The 14,499-nt window shown below is 43.6% G+C and overlaps 1 protein-coding gene across 2 annotated transcripts in view; it reads left to right on the top strand.

Annotated features, from left to right (window-relative positions):
• LRRFIP1 (LRR binding FLII interacting protein 1) overlaps positions 1-13,640 on the top strand; it is a 158,573-nt gene extending 144,933 nt beyond the window's left edge. For both annotated transcript variants that reach the window (XM_055291096.2, XM_055291097.2), the window contains 5 exons: positions 3,266-3,315; positions 5,394-5,511; positions 6,181-6,260; positions 7,684-7,788; positions 12,738-13,640. In XM_055291096.2, the coding sequence (XP_055147071.1) occupies positions 3,266-3,315; positions 5,394-5,511; positions 6,181-6,260; positions 7,684-7,788; positions 12,738-12,848 (464 nt within the window). In that variant the 3' untranslated portion in view covers positions 12,849-13,640. The remainder of the gene's footprint in view (positions 1-3,265; positions 3,316-5,393; positions 5,512-6,180; positions 6,261-7,683; positions 7,789-12,737) is intronic.
• The last annotated feature ends 859 nt before the right edge of the window (positions 13,641-14,499 follow it).

The raw sequence follows: 14,499 nt of genomic DNA on the forward strand, positions 1-14,499 counted from the left end.
CAGCCCTCCAGTAGGGAATGGACAGCTGAAAATCCGTGAGCAAAAAAGAAGGAAAAAGAAAGAGTTCTGAGCAGCCAAACCATTTCTCGATGACTTCAGAGCCTTCATTCTGAACATCAGTTATCTGCTCTCCAGTGTAGTGACTTTATAGCCAAGCACAGTAATTGATGTTACTGTGAAGGCCCTTAACTTACCAAGAAATGGTTGAGGCCGGGCACATTGGCTCATGCCTATAATCCCAGCACTTTGGGAGGCCGAGGCAGGCGGATCACTTAAGCCCAGGAGTTCAAGCCCAGCCTGGGCAACATGATGAAAGCCCATCTCTACAAAAAAAAATATACAAACAATTAGCCAGGCATGGTGGCATGTGCATGTAGTCCCATGTAGTCCCAGCTACTTAGGAGTCAGAAACACCTGAGACTGGGAGGTCGAGGCTGCAGTGAGTTGTGATCACACCACTGCACTCCAGCCTGGGCGATGGAGTGAAACCCTGTCTGAAAAAAAAGAAAGAAAAAAAGAAAGTTGACTTAGCTATATTCCATGTAAGAAGGTATAGAAACATATAGGGAAATTTAGAAAGATTATAGCGTCAAAAGATTCAAACTCAGAAAAGAATCGAAAGGTTGCCTGCCAGCCATATCCCCAGACGAACCTAGACCACTGGGGTTTCACTATCATACAGAATAGAGAAAAACATTGGTTACTGACACCTGAAATCAAAAAGCTTGGATATTTTTCAGTCCCAAACCAGAACGTAGCTCCCATATATAAATGTAAATCTTCCTTCAAAAGTATAATTAAGTATAATTATGGGTGTATGTCAAAAATATAGAGGAAGATGGATTTTTACTTATAGGTTGTTATACAAAGGTTGGACAGCAATCAAGTTTTTAAACAGTTTTCAAGAATGTAAGACCTTAAAAGAAATGTATGACCTTGATCACGTTCCATAATTTTTAATATTTGCAATTAACAGGAGACCTAATGACCTGAACACTTGTTTCCACTATCACTAGGACCCTGAATGCTAATTCTGGGGAGTTTAGATGGTTTGGGGTTCCTGTTTTCTATTGATAGACTCCCTTTCTGGGAGACCACCCCCCAATCCTGTACGGCATACCACCCATGGCCACCAGCCAAGGGAACACAACAGTAAGATTTGTTCTAAACGTCTGCGCCCCTAAGGGAAAGGGAGGGGTGTTTGTGTGTGCATGTCTTATGTTCAGAATATGTACTTGTTCAGTGTGATAGTCGTACGTGGAGAAAACTTTGTCTTTCAAGAGGAAAACCCTTTTGTTCTCTTTGTCCCTATCTACTGCCTCTCTTCAATATTTTTCAACATGTGAATGGCTGGTGGCTGATACAGGGAAAATTTTCCCAACTATACAGACACTATAAGTGTACCGGTGATGTGCCACTATTCATTCAACAATATAGACTTGGTGGTTTTTAACGCTGTGAAAACTAGTACTCTTTATTTTCTTCATGTCAAATTATTTTGCTTCATTTCTTTTTCCGTTTTCTTCAAACTCTTTTGTTCTTGTTTTCTTGTCCAAGTCTCCTTTAAAATTTCTCTTCCTTAAAAGTTTCTGCTCTATTTATAATGTTCTCACTATACAACTAAATGTCAGATTACCTGTATCAATTTTGCTTTCACTCTTATTCCATTTTAACACTTATTTTCTAGTGCTTATCTAGAATATTTGAAGTTTTCTAGAAGAAAACAATAACAATTGTACAATAGATGCTTGAGCTTCAAGATCACATTCTGATGTATTCAGTGTTTCTTATGATGCCTGTAGTTTTTGTATGTAGGAGTATTAAAACATATAAGAAAATGAAAAGTGATATTGGGCAAAAGAATCAGGTTTATAACTGCAAAAATGTTTTGTTTCAATGTTGGGTGGGTTATGGGGGGGAGCGAGTAAAACATCTGTCAGAAGTAATTTGACTGTAAATTAAAATAGAACTCAAAAGGATGATAAATTTATATTGTGCTTAACATTATCTGGTGTTTTACTGTGCCTTTCAAAACAACAACTTAGGATCTTTGGAAAACATAATTAGAGAAAAATGTAACTTGGATTAGCATGTGGCTAGATGATTTTTTAAATGAAAATGAACATGCATTTTATATGAATTATTTTCTTTTCACATGGCTAATCAAGGTTAGTTTTTCATTCTATGAAGAATCTGGAGGTAGGCCGCATGAGAGCAGTGTCCTAGTGGGCTAAGAGCTTTGAGTCAGGGTCTGACTCAGGTGTGAGTTTAGATCTGGAAAAACAGTGGGTGCAGGGTTTAGGGGAGTGTTCCTGTGGCTGGGCTGCAAGGCCTTAAGAAACTTGCTTAGTGGTTCTGGGCCTCTGAGCCTCATCTATAGAAGGAGGCTATAATGAAGCCCACCCATAGGGCTTCTGGGGCTGAAACAAGCTGATGATGTCAAAGCTGCTAGAACTGCATCTGTGTCAGAGTGAGTGCGCAGCATACGTTATCATCACTGTCATCACTCCAGCATTCTGATTGTGCCTTTAAACTAGTGTGGGATTTGGCCCAAACCTCTAAACCCTCCCCTAGCCGTGGTTTCCCCCGCAGTCTGAAGACTGTAATACTTGACACTCCTTCAGAGAGATGTTTGGGGAATTTATAGACACTTAACATTTATGCATCCTTATATATCGGGGGCGGGAGGAATTACAGACACTTAAACCATTACTGCCTTCTTCCTCAAAAGAATAACAGCTTTGATAACTGGCTTAGCAGAGGTGTTAGTGGACTTAGGGTTGTAAACAGATAGTCACAGCACTGACATCGATGAGTCTATGAGGGAAGTTAGAAAGATAAATACATCTGGGATGTAAACTCAGAAAGGCGAGTCTGTTCAAAATGTTGGTGCTATTGAATTGTGATTCTCGGTGTTTGTACATTGCTAATAATGTTAAACCATGAAGCCTGTGAGATCTTGTGTTGCAGCGTGGTTTGGCCCTAGCGTTCTTGCATGCTAACCTAAGGTAGAAGATTAGCAGCCTGTTTGCATGCAGCCGGATGCTGCTCCTGACGTGAAGCATGTTCTGGGAGGTTGACCCAACCTCCTTTGGCTGTGGCCTCATTCACCCCGTCCTGTCTGTGGCCTCATTCACCGTGGTACGTGTATAACTACTTCCATCATTCATTTCACTAACCTGAACGATCATTCTTCAGTTTAGCAATGTGCTGAAAGGTGCGGCATGCGGATTCACCTAAACCTGTGTCTTTCTGATTTCTTTAGATATTAGGTTGAAAAAGCTGGTTGATGAACGGGAATGCTTATTGGAACAGGTAACAATCTTTTTATTACTTTACTGGTTCACGAACAGGGCACCTGAAACCACTTGCCCATCCTTCCTTCTTGCTTACTCAGAAAACCCTTAAGTTAATCATGCCTGAAAGTCATTATCAAACCACCTGGTGTTCTTAAGATTGTTATCCAAATAGAACATCAAAGTTAATATTTTCATCCAAAGAGAACATCCTGAGTCATATGAGGTTTAATAAGGATGTCTCAAAGACCCAAAGCCGTGGAACTGAATTTGGTACATTTTACTGAATTGCTGCTTAAAATAAATATATTGATCTTTAATAATATTAATGATTAACCATTGAGAGACAAGAGCATTACTGAGTCATTCCAAATAGCACTTCTCTTGTCCATATGGGTTGTTTGTCCATAAAAGTCAGTTTTGTACTCTTGGTGATCAGCACCCCTCTCTCAGGTATTTCTTTGTTACAGCTGAACAAAGTTGTTTTAACCATGTTTATCTTCATTGCTCTCTCCTACCTCAAGAAATAGCGGGCCAGGTGCAGTGGCTCACACCTGTAATCATAGCACTTTGGGAGGCCGAGGCGGGCAGATCACTTGAGGTCAGGAGTTCAAGAGCAGTCTGCCAACATGGTGAAACCCCGTCTCTACTAAAAATACAAAAATTAGCCAGGTGTGATGGTGGGCGCCCGTAATCCCAGCTACTGGGGAGGCTGAGGCAGGAGAATCGCTTGAACCCGGGAAGCAGAGGTTGCAGCGAGCCGAGATCGCACCACTGCACTCCAGCCTGGGTGACAGAGCAAGACTCCATCTCAAAAACAAAGAAACACTGAACAGTTATCCTATTTGATCTTTTTATATGCAGGATAGTGATTAAATCACTCTACAACCACTTTAATTTCTGCTCATAAGCGTAATCGAATGTATTTGCCTTACTTTCTACCATTCTGTTGAAGATTCTCCGAAAATTGGAGAAGGCACTAAATATGGTAGGAAGATTCTCTTGAAGTTCCTGTGATCTTTTGAAACTATGCATTCATGAGTTCTATACTTACTTCCTTAAAGCAGCATGCACTTCTGGTTTGTCGTTAATCAGGGGTCTCCTGTGCTTGGTGTGTGGGGTAGGAAGGCAGGTGATCACCTGCAACAATTCTTCATAGATTGGAAGTTAAACTTGAAAAGCCCCCGGAGACCCCACCAACTAGTTGCCAGAAAGTTCTGCAGTCATTGACTGTTAACTGCAATTCCAACTATTACGGTCAGCCCTCCATATCCATGGGTTCCATATCCGTGGATTCAACCAACATGGATTGAAATATTCCAAAAAAAAAAAAAAAGAAAAACCATAAATTCCACAAAGTTCCAAAAAGCATAGCTTGAATTTGCCCTGCATGGAGTCCTGCACCGAATCCACACAGATGAAGTGAGTTGTAGGCATTGTGTTGGGTATTAAAAGGAATCTAGAGGTGATTTAAAGTGTACAGGAGGATGCAGGTAGGTTTCTGCAAATACTGCACCATTTTATATCAGGGACTTGAGCATGCACAGATTCTGGTGTCTGAGGGGTCCTGGAACCAATCCCCCCCCAGATACCGAGGGACGACTGGACATGTTTCTGTCTTGGCTTAGAGAGGGGAAAGCTAGCTAGAGACCAACTCCCTGAAAGCTGGCAAACCGCCTCTGAACACACCTGCAGCTTGTCTGGACGCTGAGAAAGCACTTGACTTTTGGGGGACTTAATTACAACACATCGGAGCCCAGAAGGCTCCAGTGTCCCTTTCTGGTTTCTTAGTAAATAAAGAGAAAGTGAATAGCACGGTGACTTACTGAGTCTTAAACATTGCAGGTGTTTCATGTACTATCTCCTCCTGAGTCCTAGAAGAATTTCACTTTAGAAATGACTTTTCTCCCAGAGTTACAGTGTAATTCATTTTTCATTCATTGTACATCGAGTTGTGTTTCTGAGAAGAGTACTGATGGACACAAAGTTCCTTCTGTCAGTTGACATGCTGCTTCCTTTCCAATGGGCTCTAACTTCAGCTTTTTGGTCTCATTCAGAATAGAGAAATTAACATATTTTACCGGCGGGTGTTTTCAGATTAAGAAACTCAAAGGGCAGCTGGAGGAGAGACAGAAGATTGGCAAACTAGACAATCTTCGATCTGAAGATGATGTCTTGGAAAACGGGACAGACATGCATGTAATGGACCTACAAAGTAAATGTCAATTCTTGTGTAGAAGTAAATGCTTTCATATGTGCTGTTTTAGTATACTTGTGCTGGCAGAAAAAACTGTCACGGCAAAGAATGCCCTCATTCCCTCACATCCCCACAAAAGCCCTTGAAAATAAAAGCACAAGGATGGGTAGGTAGACAGAACAATGGTGTTTCTCTCTGAGCCTATGAAATAGAACAGGTGCCCAAAAACGTGCACCAAGATACCACCACATGTTGTGCTGATGGAAACCACATTTACTCTGCTGGATACAGCAATCTTTTGATCTGTTGATTGTATGAAAAAAATGAAAGGCTTTTTTTTTTATGCCAATAAACTAGAAACAGTCTTAAGGGAGATAAAATTACGCCCAGTCTCTCTCCTCCCTTTTCCCTACCCCCCACTATCTCTTTGTCTTCTTCACTCATAGACACTCTCTTGCCTGAGGTCTCCTGCCCCAAGCACAGGGACAGAAGGCACTTTCCCAGCCTGGGTTCATGGGGAGAGAGTGCCTTCTCCTACTCTCAGCTCTGGAAGGTTGTGGAGGCAGGGCCAGAACTAACAGATTTGCGAGATGATTACAGAGTAAGGGCTTGGTTCCCAGTAACTATTGTTTTAATATTTGAAAAGCCCAAGAGCTTAACAGATTTTCCTTCTCTCTCAATCTTTAGGGGATGCCAACAGACAGATCAGCGACCTCAAATTTAAACTTGCAAAATCTGAGCAAGAGATAACTGCATTAGAACAAAATGTACGTGTAAGCAACAACGGGCAGAACTGATGATTGACTGGAGTTTTACTTGCTAGAAATAGCCCTGAAAGGCCGAGGACCAAAAAAAGCCGAGATTTTTAGAACCAAAAATGTCCTAAGAGGGATAAGTTAGGACAGCAAGTCTTTCCATCCGTTTCTTACAGAGAGCAAGTAGGAAGGAAAGAATTCTTAGAATTTAAGTTGTTATAGTAGATACTAATCCTTTATCAACAACAATTAGTTATAGAAAATAGCTAATGTGGCTTGGGAGTGTTTTAAAATTTTGTTCTTTAAAAATAATGTAGTTAATTGGCCAAGCGCAGTGGCTCACACCTGTAATCCCAGCACTTTGGGAGGCTGAGATGGGTGGATCACTGAAGGTCGAGAGTTCAAGACCAGCCTGGCCAACACAGTGAAACGCTGTCTCTACTAAAAATACCAAAATTAGCCAGGCATGGTGGCAGGCGCCTGTAATCTCAGCTACTCAGGAGGCTGAAGCAGGAGAATCACTTGAACCGGGGTGGCAGAGGTTGCAGTGAGCTGAGATCACGCCACTGCACTCCAGCCTGGGCAACAGAGTGAGACTCTGTCTCAAATATAAAATAAAATAAATAAATAAAATAATGTAGCTAATTAAACACATCTTACTGGGACGTCCCTCTTGCCTGGGCGTTTAGCCTTTCTCTTGCAGTGAGGCCAGCCCTCCCTGGTGTCTAGACATGGGGCACTCCTGCCTCTAGCACACTGGGCCCTGGGGCAATTTGTGTTCTAGCCAGAAACAGAGGGAAAAAAACAGGTACCGTTTCCCCCTCCATTGTGGGTATACTTGGCTGGAACTTTTTAGAATGTTTATAGAAACAAAAATGTGAGACAGGTAGAGACAATGCGTGCTTTTGATTGCAGCAGAATGAAGGTGTCCGGCAGGCCTTCGCTGCTGCCGTCTTTCATCTCAGAACCTTGGCTGGGGAATACCATGCCAAAGCCGCCTCCTTTCACCCCTCGCCCTGTCCTTTCCTCCTCCCACCCCCACACCCCAGGAGAGATTAGGCTGGAGCTGAGGTCCTGGCGGAACCTGTCCCTTACCAGCACCATTCGGCCTGGACATACTGTTCTGTTTCCAACATAACAGCCCTACGCAGCGGGAGAAGAAGCAGGCAGCAAGGTGCCAGCAGTGCGGAAACCACCCTGGTGGACGGGGTCAGAGGAAGTGGGTCCCCATCGTGTCAGCACAGGGTCGCCCAGAAATAGGAACTAATAATAGCTTGCTTGGCTCAAACCCACACCATAGTCCAAAATGTTATAAGTATTTACATGGTGTATTCTCCCATTTTATTAAATCACACTCTTTGATCTCAAAGTAAAGAAACTGAAGAAAGAAAACAGGCTTATCAATTTATACATATGGTTTTTTTCTACCTTTTAGGTAATAAGGTTAGAGAGTCAAGTATCACGTTACAAATCAGCGGCTGAAAATGCAGAAAAAATAGAAGATGAACTTAAGGCAGAAAAACGGAAACTCCAAAGAGAGGTAAATTTCCTAGGCAATTTCTAGGAAGAGAATGGCTGCAAGTGTTTCTCTAGTGGGGACAGTACAGAGAGGATTTTCTACCGTGACATCTGCCCCTGAGCTGGTCACACCATTCTGCAGTGCTGGTGTCTTAATGAAGGAAGGCATGGCTCAGCCAGTTAGCGCTTAGGGCCAGACCCTTGTTGGCATCATCTAGTTCACCTGTCAGTTTTGAGCATCTCCTATAGGTCTTGTCCATAAACGTCAAGGGAATGAGATAAAGGAGTAGCAGGCCTCTTATGCTCCAAATATTTTTTGTGTCGTGCAGAATGAGCCCAGGTAGAGGAACCAGGAGCCCATGGGCCTGCTGTGGCCAAGAGCTGGGTGTGGCACCAGGGCCAGGCCACAGCTGTCTCAGGTCACCCTATGGAAAGTGCCCTTGAGAAGCCGAGCTGCTGTCACTCCACCTGCTGGTCACACTCCCAAATTACCATCCTTCCCAATTAAAACACGTATTTTACCTTACTGAAGACACTTGACAAAGTTGTTTGTTCAACAAAGATTTACAGCATCCGTTGCATGCCGGGCATGGGTTCAGGGGCTGGAGATGCAGCTGTGACCTTAACAGACAGAAGTCTCTGCCTCCATAGAGCCTATGCTCTGAAAGAGAGAGGTCAATAAAAGTGACCACAGGCAGGAGAGGGGTGGGGTGCGGAATGGCCCAGGCCAGGGCAGTTCTAGGTAGGTGGCCAAGGAAGACTTTCCTTCTCGTGGCGTATAAGGACAGGCCTGAACAGCCCAGGGAGTGAGCCAGGCAGAACTGGGAGAAAGCCTTCCGCACAAAGGATCAGCACGTGCAGGGGAGCTGGGGGCAAGGCACTGCCTTTGTCAAGGAACAGTCAGAGCGGTGAAGGCCAAGTGAGCAGGGGGTGAGGGGGTGGAGGGAGCAGTCAGAGCACCCCAGCCCGTGAGGCAGGGCCCTGGAGGCCATGGACAGGACTTGGGATCCTCCTGTGTGTAACGTGGGAGCGACTGCAGGGTTTTGAGCAAAGGAGTGGCTTATACTGATTTATGTTTCAATAGGATCACTCGGGCCAGGCGCGGTGGCTCACGCCTGTAATCCCAGCACTTTGGGAGGCCAAGGTGAGCAAATCGCTTGAGCTCAGGAGTTCAAGACCAGTGTGGGCAACACAGCGAAACCTTGTCTTTACATAAAGTGCAAAAAACTAATTAGCCGGGTGTGGTGGCCCGTGCCTGCAGTCTCAGCTACATCAGCTACATGGGAGGCTGAGGCAGGAGGATTGCTTGAGCCTGGGAGGTGAAGGCTGCTTTGACCCATGAGCGTGCCAGAGCACTCCAGCCTGGGGCGACAGAGTGAGACCCTGTTTCATAAAAAAAAAAAAAAAGGGAAAGAATCACTCCTTTTGTATTTAAACTGTAGGAAAGGGACTGTGGAGGAGAAACGAAAGACGCCGTTTCTCTCCTCTTTATGTTATTTATTTATTTATTTATTTTATTTGTTTTTTTGAGACAGAGTCTGACTCTGTTGCCCAGGCTGGAGTGCAATGGCGCCATCTCGGCTCACTGCAACCTCCACCTCCCAGGTTCAAGCCTCCCACCTTAGCCTCTCGAGTAGCTGGGATTACAGGCACCCACCATCATGCCTGGCTAATTTTTGAATTTTTGTAGAGATGGGGTTTCTCCATGTTGGCCAGGCTGGTCTTGAACTCCTGACCTCAGGCGATCCTCCTGCCTTGGCCTCCCAAAGTGCTGGGATTACAGGCATGAGCCACCACGCCTGGCCCATTTAACCTTCTAGCTTAATTTTGCTATGGTCAGAGAACATGGTCCCTGTTATACCTGGTCTTTGAAATTTGTTAATATTTGCTTAATAGCCTGATACATGATTCACTTTTGTAAATGTCTCAAATATGTTTAAGAAGAATGTGTAGTCTCTGATTTATGGATGCAAAATTCTGTATACTTCCACTGATCAAACCTGTGAAGTGTGCATTCAGGTCTGATTTCTTTTGTCTGCTTAAATTCTCAGTAGCTGATAGAGATCTGTCAAGCTCTTCCAAAAGATGATGGTGGATTTGTCTCATTCTCCCTATTTCTCCTATGTATGTTGAGGCTGTTGATACTAGGTGTTTAAAATTCTGATATCTTCTTGATGAGTTAAACCTTTTGTCATTTTGTAGTGATCCTTTTGGCCCCTGCTGCTGTTGACCTTGTCGGGTATTCACGTGGCTGCATCAGCTTTCTTTTGGTTAGTGTTTGTCCACTTCTGATTTTTCCATCCCTTGGCTTCCAGTCTTCCCTATGTTGTTATGCTTTAGCTGATCTCCTTTAGATGCATGTAGCTAGGGGGCAGTGGTTTTTAATTGAATCTGAAATCTGCGTATCTTAATAGAGCCTTTAGTCCCTTGTTACTGGTATATTTGGACTTGTTTTCACCATCTGACTGGATAACCATTTGTTCTGTCTTTTGTGTGTCATTTTTCTCTCTTCAAATTTAAATTTTATATTCAATTTCTATTCTTTTCAGTGATCACACATGGGGTATTTTTATTTAACTTAAAAAAATATTAAAGTTGAACACTATCTTTACTCCCCTCCTGTACAACAGAAGGACTTTTGAGCACTTTAGGTTCACCCTCCTGCCTGACGTGCACACCCTCACACGTATGTGTATATGTGTATATGTATATGTATACATGTACATCCACACATAAATACTTTTGACCTTCATAAATCCCACATATCAGATAATACTATTGTTGTGTTTTTGTTGTTGTTATTTTATATTGCCCATGTTTGTTTGACATAACTACATATTGGCCATTTTATATGTCTGTCCTGTTAGTGTCTCAGACTGTGCTAGAATCATTTTCCTCCTCCCTGAAGTACATACTGTAGAAATTCTTTTAGAGCAGACTTCTTGGTGGTGAATTCCCTGTTTTTGTTCATACATGTTTTTGTTTCATCCTTGTTCTTGGACAGTAGCATTGAGGGACATGCAATTCTGTGTGGTGGTCATTTTTTCCTCAATGATTATAGCAATTATGCCACCATCTGCTGGCTTCCACTGAGCTGCTGAGAAAGCTGTTGTTTTAACGGTGGGTCCTTTGTAGGGGACTTTTTTTTTTCTTCTCTAGTTTCTTTCAAGTTCTCTTTGTCTTTGATTTTCTACAGTTTTACTGTTAGATGTAGTTTATTGGAATCTTTCCGCTTGAGATATATAGTGTTTCTTGGATCTGTGAAGTCTTTTTAAAAATCGATTTTGGAAAATATTCAACCATTAACTCCTTAAATAATTCCTCTTTTTTAGTCTCTCCACTTTCCCCTCTGGAACTCTAATCACAGGATGTGAGAGATTCTCCTTGTCTCCACATTTTTTAACCATCTCTCTTTCATGTTTTCTATCTCCTTACCTCTCTCTGTTGGATAATGCCTAAAGTTTTTGCAAAGATTTTCTAGTTACCTTTTTTTAAAAAAAGTATCTTCATTGCTGATAGTTTCTTGCTGCATGTTCATGTATGTCCTCTTTTTAAATTGTATTCTTATTCTTTAAATATTTCATACACAGCTGTTTGGTTTTCTATATCTGACAATTGAAACATGCTCAGTCTTTGGGGGTCTAATTCTGTCATTTATTGCTTCTGTTGACTCTCACTCAAAATGGTTTGTCACCTTAGTGTTTTGTGAGCTTATGCTTGATTTTAATTTGTAGGAATACTCCAGGCTTAACTTGTGGAAACTTCCTGCAAAAAGGGCTTGCTTCTGCCTCTGCTGGTGAGGTGGGGGCAGGACTTCTGTCCCAGGACCCAAACAACCTTCCTTGAGTGTTTTGGATCGAAAGCAGAGCCGTAGACCCTGTTCTTGTCACCCCTCCAAAACCATGTTCTCCCAGCTTCGGGCACCCCCACTCTGCCCTGCTCCCTGTGGGTCCAGATGATGCCCTGCTAATGTGGCTTCTACAGCTCGTCTTCTGCCTGACTCTCAGGCTCCATGGCCCTGGCTCCCAGGTGTGGCCGTCTTGGCCTCAGGCATTCCTGCCTTGGACTCTGGCTGCCAGGGCTGTGGGGACCACCTTCTCCATGCAGTCCAGGCTCAGCTCTTGTTGTTTGTGTTTGTTTACCTCACGCCTCACTTACCTTTTGTGAAACCATCAGGATCCCCACTGGGCGTGGTGGCTCACGCCTGTAATCCCAGCACTTTGGGAGGCCGAGGTGGTAGATCACCTGAGGTCAGGAGTTCAAGACCAGCCTGACCAACATGGTGAAACCCCATCTCTACTAAAAATACAAAAAATTAGCTGGGTGTGGTGATGTGCGCCTGTAGTCTCAGCTACTCAGGAGGCTGAGAAAAGAGAATTGTTTGAACCCAGAAGGTGGAGGTTGCAGTGAGCCAAGATCACACCATGGTACTCTGGCCTGGGCAACAGAGCGAGACTTCGTCTCAAAAAAAAAAAAAAAAAAAAAAAGAGGCCGAGCGCGGTGGCTCACGCCTGTAATCCCAGCACTTTGGGAGGCCAAGGCAGGCAGATCACAAGGTCAGGAGATCGAGACCATCCTGGCCAACATGGTGAAACCTCATCTCTACTAAAATACAAAAAATTAGCTGAGCGTGGTGGCGCACACCTGTAGTCCCGGGAGGCTGAGGCAGGGGAATCGCTTGAACCCGTGAGGCAGAGCTTGCAGTGAGCCGAGATCGGGCCACTGCACTCCAGCCTGGGCGACTGAGTGAGAATCCATCTCAAAAAAAAGAAAAAAGAAAACCATCAGGATCCCCAAGAGTGTTCCCTCTCTGGAGTCCAGTTGTTTCAGAGGAGGAAAGGCAGCATGAGTGACCAGCGTCCAAGTTATCATTTTATTTTTCAGTAGGATTGGAATTTTGGTAACACAGAACCCTGTTATGTTTGGAGGAAACAAGTTCCTCAAAGCTCACTGCCTTTCCTCTGTTCCCAGCTCCGCTCTGCATTGGATAAAACAGAAGAGCTCGAGGTGAGCAACGGCCACTTAGTGAAGCGTCTGGAAAAAATGAAAGCAAATCGGAGTGCACTCTTGTCCCAGCAGTAAAGTCCAGCTCTGAACAGGCAACTGGTTGGTGACTGGAGAGCACTGTTTCATAGGCTTTTCTCTGTCCTGTCTGGAAGCACTGCTTCTTCCCCTGCCTTCTGAGAGAAGAAGACCGTGGCGAGCTTGGCGCTTCGGGGCTCCTGTGCCATGGCTTACCCCAGGGAGCCCCAGCAGCCACCAGGTGCCTCTGTCTGCAGACCCCTGGCCCGAGCTGGGGCCGATGCTCAGAACCTGCAGGTACTTCATAAGCACACGGGGGCCTCAAGGAAGCTCTGTGTCTGACCGCACAGCAGCCTCTGAATGCCACTGGAAATGATGATCAAAGTAAAATTCAGTTGGGACTTGAGTTTTGTTTTTTTTTTTTTTTTTTCATGTGTCTTGCTGAAGATTAAGGGGAAATGTTACAGTGTTGGGACTTCCTTTCATGACAGAACCTACAATTTGAGCGACTTCAGTAGTATCTCTTAGTCTATGCTTTTCACACACAAAACACTGTGGAACCACAAGCCATTACCAAGCAAAACTCTTTCACTGGAAACAAGGGGGCAGTCTAGAAGTAAAAGTGACCTTAAGAAGACTCTTTACAGGCAACAAATGAAGCTTTTCTAAGGGATTTTTGCATCAGTTCAGTCATAAGAATACTTTTTTCCAGGGTAATTAGGCAATAGCTTCACTGAAAATGACAGCTTTTCATTTGCATTATTTAATCCTTATATTTGGAATTGAAGTTGTTAACTTCTTTTAAAGAATGTACTATTAGAAAAATTAAAAATGAAATGTTGAGAGACTTCAGCAATGTGGTTCTAATTTTTTTCCACTGAGAAAGAAGATCTTGAATTTCATATTAATGGTTCTGTATATTTTGGGTCATATTTTTATTTTGTAAGAATATCAAGTCAATTCATTTTTCCTTCCTTATTTTAAAAAAAAGGTGTTTTCACAGAATGAGTGCACTTAAAAGCTGAAGTGAAGAAGGAGGTAACAGTAGAGATGATGGCGATATCATCAAGGACAAAAGTAAAAGTGCTTAGCTACCTGCTGATTTTTAGTGACTGTTCATATATGTTGTATTTCAAATATGGCTGATGAAGCCAGTCAGCTTTTCGGGACATTAGCAAGTGGAAACCGAGTCAGTATCATCCAAAACCATATCTAGTCTTAACACATGGAGAATGCTGGAGTGAGGGTTATGAGTTCAGGGTGTATAATTAAGAAAACACTCCCAGCGTAATGCTGGGGGTCACCAGTGTCCATCCCCCAGAACTGTATGGATCCACGATATACACAGCTTCGTTGCATTAAGAAAGATGAAATCTCTATTAAAATACACAGATTTTTGTATCTCCTTGTGCAGAGGATATTTGCCACTGCCCATTGGGAGGCAGACAAGTTATAGGGGGCTGGGGACCAACACTGGCAAGTAGGAAACCACGGGTCAGGACAGGTGAGCAAAACATGCTGGCAGGTGGGCAGCACTGGGAGACCCACACTGCACACCCGGGCACCGTAGGAACAGGAAAGAGGAAGGAAGCTGGACGAAGCCCCTCAGGGACCCTGTGCTGACCACCCTGGGCCCACCGGCAAAGGGGAGATGTTCAGTTCATTGTCTCATCCTTAAGGTTTCTTCCACAACATCTGAATACAAGCATGT

The sequence above is a fragment of the Symphalangus syndactylus genome, chromosome 8 (genome assembly GCF_028878055.3).
Source record: "Symphalangus syndactylus isolate Jambi chromosome 8, NHGRI_mSymSyn1-v2.1_pri, whole genome shotgun sequence".
NCBI classification, from domain to species: domain Eukaryota; kingdom Metazoa; phylum Chordata; class Mammalia; order Primates; family Hylobatidae; genus Symphalangus; species Symphalangus syndactylus.